General features: G+C 37.8%; 1 protein-coding gene and 1 pseudogene across 1 annotated transcript; both read left to right on the top strand.

The window, feature by feature from the left end:
• Positions 1-558: 558 nt before the first annotated feature.
• On the top strand, positions 559-1,452 carry LOC120180183 (osmotin-like protein). The gene has a single exon (XM_039185564.1). The coding sequence runs from the start codon at positions 570-572 to the stop codon at positions 1,329-1,331; it is 762 nt and encodes a 253-aa protein (XP_039041495.1). The 5' UTR covers positions 559-569; the 3' UTR covers positions 1,332-1,452.
• A 3,073-nt stretch (positions 1,453-4,525) lies between these two features.
• Positions 4,526-6,985, top strand: LOC120180158 (annotated as a pseudogene).
• Positions 6,986-9,325: the final 2,340 nt, after the last annotated feature.

The following is a 9,325-nucleotide window of genomic DNA, read 5'->3' as shown; positions in this document are numbered from 1 at the left end:
GTTATACCTTACGTGGCCTAAGGCACACCCCAGGGGCCGTACTATACACACGTATATCCAATGTCAGCATAAGACGCGTCTTACGAGACGCCAAATCAATATTAAATGCGTTATATAAGATGTGTCTTTTTATAAAAAGATATTAAATCAAAAAATATAATTTAAATGGTATTTAATCAAAAATATTAAATAGAAAAGGAGATTTTTCGGATAAACTCCTTGTCATCTTAATTTTTTTTTTCTTTTTTCTTTTTTCTTTTTCCAATGTGTTTCGTCTTAAATGGACCGTTCCCCCTCTTTCCTCATAATCTTCCGATTGAGTTCGTAATGAAAAAAAGTTGGTCTCAATCTGTCGTCCTATCCTCTGGTTTCTGACATTATTTTTGCAGCTATCGACTCAGTCGGTGAGCACGATCATAAAATAAAGTTTAAAGTATTAAAAAGTTGAACCCCCCCCCCCCAAAAGGGAAAGGGTATTTCAGTCTTTCTGCTAGACTACACTGTTCTTCACTTTCTATAAGAACCAAGCCAGAACTTGCCTAATACCCATCCCTTCAGTCGTCTCAAAAATGGCATCATCTCTATGTTCTTCTTTATTGATTCTAGCTGCCATATCTGTTTTATGCAGCTTTGGTTCAGCTACTCACCCCGGTATCATTTTAACTGTCGTTAACAACTGCCCTTTCACCATTTATCCCGCTATCCAACCCAACGCCGGCCACCCTGTCCTTGAACGAGGCGGTTTCGCCCTTCACACCCTCACGCACCGTTCCTTCCCCGCACCCACAGCCCACTGGTCCGGTCGTATCTGGGCTCGAACCGGCTGCACCTACCCCAACGGACGTTTCTCCTGTCAAACGGGAGATTGTGGCAACCGCATTGAGTGCAACGGCCTCGGTGGAGCCACCCCCGTCACACTGGCACAGTTCAGCCTCCACCACGGTGGCCACAAAGACCTCTCTTCCTACGAAGTCAGCCTCGTGGACGGTTTTAATATCCCCATGACAGTGACCCCACACGAAGGCAAAGGCCTTTGTCCCGTCGTTGGGTGCAGGGCTAACATTCTGGCGACGTGTCCCGACAGGTTACAGTATAGATCGCCGGCGGGTCATGGTCCGGTGGTGGGTTGTAAGAGTGGATGTGCTGCCTTCGGTACTGACGAGCTTTGTTGTAGGAACCATTACAATAGCCCTCAAACCTGTAGGGCTAATAGCTTTACACAGTTTTTCAAGCATGCTTGTCCAGCCACGTTTACTTATGCCCATGATAGCCCTTCGCTCATGCACGACTGTGCTTCCCCACGTGAGCTTAAGGTTATCTTCTGCCACTAGGGTTTTTCTTGTAGTGCTGTGTTAGAGGTTTGGTATGTGTTCCTAAGTTGGGATTGAAGCATTAATGGTGTTGAGCTGTAAGTGTTCATGTTTAGACCAAATAAATGTTGTTCGTTTTCCATTTTCCTCTTTCTTTTTGGGACGTTTCATAATTTTCTATTATAAAAAGAAGAGATAGCTGTTTGATTTTTTGAATTTTTATTCAAGAAAGTAAAAAGGATATTTTTAAATGATAATGACGACAAATAGGATGTATTATTAAACGTTTGGGCCCGTGAGTCGTGTGAAATATCTGTAATGGCTTGTTTATTTTGACGTTGGTACTGGGAGGAGGGACGCGAATCTCTGAAAAGGAGACGGTGGAAACAGTAAGAGGCAGATAAGAGCATCACCCATCATTTGAATTTCAAAACACTCATTTTTCAAGTAGCTTTCATCGTTCGTTACTTTCCAAAAAAGCATTTTTAGGCTCACAACTTTAAACATTGTTGAATAGATATTTTTTTGAGATAAATGGGCTAATCACCCAAATGCAAAAGCAATAAAATGTATATTTTGCCATGTACTTGTGTTTGGTGAATCATGTTTTTAGCCTGAACAAAAGCCTCTATCCCAATTTCCTTATCCACCCATAAATATATGTCATGTTATTTATTTATCAAATAATTATTTTCATTTTCTAAGGGTAAATTACATAAATGATCACTATGTTTGAATAAATTTTTTCATTAAAATTCTAAAATTAATTATTTGATCGTTATCAATTATAATAAATCAATCACGAAATGTTAATCATAGATGCAAAACAAAACGTCGTTTGATTCCTATACTAAGTTGGAGGACCCATTCCTTTAAAACAAAACAATTGTCATTTTATGAGATTTCATTTGTGTTCGTTTATTTATTTTTGAAGATGTTTGTGTTCGTTCGTTTAATGTTCGTAAACTTGTTCGTTTATATGTCCACGTTTTTCATGAACATGTTCGTTTAGTGTTAATTTAATGTTTGTTAAGTGTTCGTTTATTGTTTCTTTATATGTTCAATTTTTAGTTTTACATTTTCATTTGCAAGCTAAAGAAAAATAGTAAAATTATGACACTAGTGCTTAAAGTCCTTAAAATTCACAGTTTAAATTTTTATTTTTACTATGTGTTTAATTTAGTTTCCTACCTTCATCAATATTTAAAATGTAAAAAAAGAAAAAGGAGAACTGGATAAACAAACTTGTTCATAAATATAAATGAACGAGTGGGAAAATAAACTTGTTCGTGAATATAAACGAATCAAATACACTTTTATTCGTGTCCGTTCGTCAATTAAATGAACTTAAAAAAGTTTGTTCATACTCGTTTATTTAAATTAACAAACGAACATAATCGAACGTTATATAAATAGTTCATCGAACGCTATGTTTATTTACTCCAACGTTGTGGTCGATGGTCAACAAGATTTTGGGTCTTTAAATTACATTGATATAAATGCCGGGGTTGATCTGAAGGTCTTCCTACCGGGTCTTTAAATTGATCCAGTTTAGGCCATTCAAATTAGTTTTATCCAAATAGGGAGTTGTGTCCACATATTTTCGTGAGTCATATTCAATAAACCTGCAAGTTGAAATTTATCTGAATCGTTAACGCATTTCAATTTCAGTGATGGGGGATTTTTCAATGCCATAAATAAGGACTAATGAGCTTTCCACCTGATAATCCTAATACCCATCCAACATTGTAACCAAAGGCTTTTGCATAGAAATCAACAGATCTGGCTACGTCCCTAACGTAAAATATCGTGTGGATTAAGACTAGAGAAAATAAGTTCAATGTCCGAAAATACCTTATAATATATGATTTTAATCAAATTTTTGGATTTGTAAAAATAATCAACAAATTCGTAACGCGAACACAAGTTTTCGCAACACAGTTTTCAAATTCGCAACGCTAATTACTGATATAATAGGTAAACATGCAACTCAGTTTTTAAATTCGCAACGCTAATTGCCGATATAGGTAAACACAACTATTCGCAATCGCAACACGAATTTTGTTTTCACAACGCGAATTTCGCAACTTGAATTCGTTAATTTCGCAACTAAATTACCGATATAAGTAAACTCGGTAGAAAAAATCCGGTAAAAATCCGATTTCGACAATTTGAAAACTGAGTTGTGTTTACCTATATCAGTAATTAACGTTGTGAAATTGAAAACTGAGTTGCGAATAGTTGTGTTTACCTATATCGGTAATTAGCGTTGCGGAAACGAAATTCGCGTTGCGATTTTGGAGAATCGCGTTGCGAATTTGAAAACTGAGTTACAATTAGTTGTGTTTACCTATATCGATAATTAGCGTTACGAAAACGAAATTCGCATTGCGATTTTAGAGAATCGCGTTGCGAATTTAAAAACTGTGTTGCGAAACTGGAGTTCGCGTTACGAATTTATTGGTTATTTTTGCAAATCCAAAAAAATATTAGTTAAAATTATATACTATAAGATATTTTTCGGTCACTGAAATTATTTTCTCTTAATACTATTGTTAGCATAAGTGTAGCAGAAATATCAAAATTAAAGATACTTTTCAGTTATCATTTTCTTGATGTTAAATATTGAGATGTATACACGTGGGAGCGACCAGATACGTACGTAAGCTTTCAAGTACAACTTACGAGAGACAACCAACGTAACAAGGAAAAGAAAGAAAGACATGTATTTCTGTCTTGAAAACGCAAACGAAAAGAATCCGCCATTAGTTACACTGATAATTATAATTCATATTAATCTCCCTTAATTATGCTCCTCAAACACACTTCAAATTTACCTACCTAAGCAGAGTATTTATGATTAACCTCAAAAAACCAAATCCCCACCCTTCAATCTCGTTTATTTTAGGTACTTAAGATCGAAAATTTAAAGATTAAAATCTGGGGTTTTAATTCTTCTTGGTTTGTGATATGTATTTTTTATGAATGTTATCGAGTATCCATCATTGAAAGCTTTCGATTTCTGATTTAGCAATTTTTTATTTTTAAAAATTTTATTTGGGGGGATGAAGTTTCGAATTATGGAACCATTCTTTAGGCTATAAGTAAGGCTATTTTTGTGTATGTAAGAGATCAATCTCACGTCAATAGTTTTGTTTGATTTTTTTCATCGAATTTTTAATCAGGTCTTCTATTTAAATCTCTGATCTAAAAAATCAATACTTTTCCCCTTCAAATCCATGAAAAAAGTCCATGTTTCAGTTATTTTTTTTGGTCTTTTTTCCTCAATCAGCCCCCCATTCTTTGACAGGTAATTGAGTTAAAAACGCGAGATCTGAACAATGGCGACAGATTCATCAAATGGGGAACGACAAACAACCACAAAGCCACCACCTTTGCCATCTCCATTGCGCTTTTCCAAGTTTTTCCAGGTGTGTTTTTCGGCATTTACTTCAATACTAAAATGTTGGTATTCTTTATCATGTTATTGCACCTTTCTGTCTCTGTATTAATTGGTTGCAAGTGACCGTGATGTTTTCTTTAAACGTTTCATTTATATCTCTAATGTTATCTTTTACTGTTAACGACAGGCCAACATGAGGATCTTGGTTACCGGAGGAGGTTTCATTGGTTCTCATTTAGTTGACAAACTGATGGAAAATGAGAAAAATGAGTTTGGTAAATTTTCTTATCACATCCAACCGAGTTAATACGATTATTTGACCCATGCATTCTACACGATTATACTAGGTGATTGTTGTCGATAATTACTTCACTGGATCAAAGGACAATCTTAAGAAGTGGAAAGATCATCCAAGATCCGAGCTTATTCGTCATGGTAACTTCTTATGGTTTCTAACCATCTGTGCTTAGACTTGAACTGATAGATAAGTTCATTGGCTGATATAACAAATTATTTTGGTAAGTTAATCGAACTTTTTTCTTCTCTGCAGATGTTACACAGCCGTTTTTTGTTGAGGTTGATCGGATTTACCACCTTGCGTGCCCGGCTTCTCCGATTTTCTACAAATACAATCCAGTGAAGGTCCGTGTTACTGTGTTTCGATTGTTTTATGAAATATTTGTGAGCACTCCTTGAATTTTACTTTATATTTCCATATTTTCCATAGACAATAAAGACAAGTGTCATTGGCACACTAAACATTCTGGGACTTGCCAAGCGAGTCGGAGCAAGGTTAGGGAATGCTGTTCATTATAAATAACTTAATTAACCTTCTACATTGGCTCTACTTAACTGGGATTTTTTTGGAACAGGATCTTGCTCACATCAACTTCAGAGGTATACGGAGATCCCCTTACCCATCCACAACTAGAAACATACTGGGGCAACGCTAATCCAATTGGTAAGTTTCTTCAATTGAAGTCTAAGCTATTTTTATGAATTCACTCGTCTCGCCAGATAGTATTTGATTGAAACTTCTGTACTTGTGAAGATAGAATATCTTCTGTAGAAGACATATTAATTCTTATAGGGGTTGGTCGGATGTTTAATGTTATGAAAGCACTACTTAGAGGTTCGGAGCTGCTATGATGAAGGGAAGCTTGAGGCTTAGACACTAATCATAGACAACATGGGATAGGTAAAATTTCCTTGGTTTGCCTATACCAAGTTATCCTATCATTATTATTCTTCACAGTGTCGTTTTATCACTTACTTAGAGATTCGTATTGCTAGAATCTTCAACACGTATGGGCCGCGGATGAACATCGATGTTGGACGCGTTGTCAGCAATTTCATAGCTCAGGCACTTCGGTAAATATTTTCTTTTAATGTTCTGGTATTGTTGTTGGCAGGGTTATTTGCTCTTCTATTATTCTTGGTAACCATTCACTTATCAACTACCAGCTTAATAGTAAAACTACGTGACAGTTGCTTTCTAAATTTTGTAACCTTTTAGTCCAGCATATAAACTATTTTCCCTTGTTTTCCCACTGAGCTGGTATTGTCTCCATTTAGCATCCCTTCTTTTTCACTTTGTAGTGGTGAACCACTGACAGTTCAAAAGCCCGGGTGGCAAACTCGCAGCTTCTGTTATGTCTCCGACATGGTCCCTGAAACCTGTAAAACTCTTTTACTAGTTTTAATTCGTTTGTATATCTCTGTACCTCAATAAATTAGAGTATTTGTATATATGTTTAAGTTGACGGCCTTATTCGTCTCATGGAGGGGAAGAACACTGGTCTTATCAATATTGGGAACCCAGGTTATCCAACCAACAGTGTGATGCAAGTCTTTTGGCTTATGGCCATTGTAATGGATTTTCTGATTTTAGATGCTTTTTGTACTGTTTTAGGTGAATTTACGATGCTCGAGCTCGCCGAGACAGTTAAGGAGGTGAGTTTCGGCATTCTTTCTACTATTTTCAGATGGGTTTTTTTATCATCGTGAAATCACATGTTTTTTTTTAAATCCTGTTTTGCATATGTTGCAGCTTATTAATCCTAAGGTGCCTGTTTTGCATATGTTGCAGCTTATTAATCCTAAGGTGGAGATAAATATGGTGGAGAACACTACAGGTGATCCAAGACAGAGACAACCCGACATCACAATGGCGAAAGAATTGCTAGATTGGGTGCCGAGAGTGACTTTGCGGGATGGGATTCCGCTCATGGAGGAAGATTTCCGATTAAAGCTATGGTTATCCAAAGAGTGATCAATCCTATTAGTGACTAGCACTAATAGAGGATGATATTCAGTGCTGGCGACAACATTGATTTTCATTACATCATACCCCCAAATAGGAAGAAAAAAAACCATAATCATTGAATTTGGGAATTTTGTACTGCTATTTTAATTTTCGGTTCTTACAGTGATGAACCTTGATGCCATAAATTTTGTTTGCTACTGCTGTTAATAAAAAATATCGTCATTATCCATAACACTTGTGATGTTGAAATTTCTTCAAGAACCGTCTTCTTTTTGGGTAGTATAGGCTACATCATCATCCGTCACTGCCGAAAACAGGCCAGATTGTGGCACTGCACTTGTTCATTTACACTTAAGAATCTGTACGCAACACTTGTGCTTGGTGCATATTCAAACATGATCACGAGAATACGTTTGAATCAGAGTGAATGATGCACATCTAATGTTGAAAATTCAATGCATGGGCGTGCAAATTCAAACATGGGCGGCTGAAAATGAATCAACTTGGGTGGCTAAAATTGGTCCAAATTAGGGAGCTATTTTAGTTGAAAATTGTGAAGGGATAATTGCAAAAATTAGTCCTTAGACTTTAAGGTATTTATAAGATTAGTCTTTAAGCTTCAACCATAAATACCTTAACTCATTTAGCTTCAAAATCATCTTCAAAATCATCCTAGCTCTCTCTAAAGTGTTTTTGTAAACACCTATAATTTTTCTCCCTTTAGTGAAAGATCTGTAGCAGTCGGGAGATGTAGGCATAATTGGCTTAACTCCGTTATCAATTTCGAGTATTATTTTTCCGCTTTTATTTCGCATTCTCACTAATCTGGTTATAGGGAAATTAGTTGTTTTATTTCCAAACAACTGGTATCATGAGCTTTTGGTTGTGAATTTTGTTAATTTTTCTACGAGGTTACTATTCATGTGAATAGTAAATTTTGTGAATAGTGAAATTTGGTCGGCGATACGAGTTTGTCGACGGAGGTGTTCTAATACACGGTGGTTCGTAGAAATTGTCAGAAACGATCCAAACGAAGCTAGATTCGAGTGGGAGCGATGACTGCAGACGAAGGGAATGTGAAAATTGAGAAGTTGGATGGTGCGCTCAAGACCTTCTTGGAAGGACTTAGACTAGGGGCAATGCTCGGGAGAGAGCAAGGTTATGCCCAGAGACTTTCGGAGGCCATAGCTGTAGCTGGAAAGCTGACTGAGCTTGTAGGTGTCAAGCCAAGCAGCGATGTATCGTCCAGGCCCACGCCCAGAGATAGTGGCAATAATGGGGGAGACCAAGAAAATGTGCAGCGGGGAGATGGTAGAGGAAGCTCTTCGAATGACCAATGTGAGCCATCGACTGTTAATAGCCATTGAAATCCATCGGGAAAGACTGACAAGGCTAAGTCCGGTGCGAAGAAGAAGAAGAGCAAAGACAAGTTAAAGTGTTACTTCTGTGATGGTCCTTATTTGGTTAGAGGATGTCCCGAAAAGTGTCGCCTTGCAACCTTCATGAAGAGTATGGAAGAAGGAGAAGTAGCAGGAATTGGCGCGGTTGCAAGTGTTAAAGCTGCCAAGCCAGGGAAAAGACTTGGTTCGATTGAGGGGATCAATGCGGCCAAGCAAGGATCAAGACGAGGTAAGGCTGTCGATGTGGAGGCAACCAAACCCAGAGGAAAGCTCGATGCGATTGCGAGTGTTCAAGCAATCAACTCAGGAGCAAGACTTGGTGATGCTACATGCTCCAAAATATCCGAATCAAGGGGCAAGCATGGTGCGACTACAAGTTCTCAAGTAGTCAATCCAGGATCAAGGCGTGACGAGACTGCATGTGTCAAAGCAGTCAAGCACAAGAAGAGACCCGGTGAGATAACAAGAGATAAAGCTATCAAGCCGAGGGTGCAAAGTGAGCAAGTCCGCTCATAGTATGCCAAGATGGAGGCGTGATCCAAGTTGAGGCGTCTCAGGCATAAAGGGACACTTAAGGAGTATGTGAGCCGATTCAGAAGACTCATGCTCAATGTCCCGAGTTTGACTGAAGAAGATGGGTTCTTCATCTTTATATTCGAATTGAAGCCGTGGGAAAAGTGAGTGTTGGAGCGAAGGGAATTCAAGGACTTGTCTAAAGCCTTGACAACTGTTGAGTCCATCAAAGAATTTAGAGTCAAGAAGAACAAGACTTCCAAAGTAAAGCCAAAAGCCGAGGGTAGCGGCAAGAGATTCCTTGATGAAGGCAAGTCAGAGGATGAGGAATGTTGTTCCTCAAGTGGCAGAGAAAGTCCACTCAATGATGAACCAGATGGTGGATCTGAGGAAGATGTGTGCAATCGTGACATAAGTTCAAGTGTCAAAGATG

Source organism: Hibiscus syriacus, unplaced genomic scaffold, assembly GCF_006381635.1.
Source record: "Hibiscus syriacus cultivar Baekdansim isolate YM2019G1 unplaced genomic scaffold, ASM638163v2 tig00112491_pilon, whole genome shotgun sequence".
Taxonomy (NCBI): domain Eukaryota; kingdom Viridiplantae; phylum Streptophyta; class Magnoliopsida; order Malvales; family Malvaceae; genus Hibiscus; species Hibiscus syriacus.
This window is presented reverse-complemented; position numbering and strand designations above follow the sequence as displayed.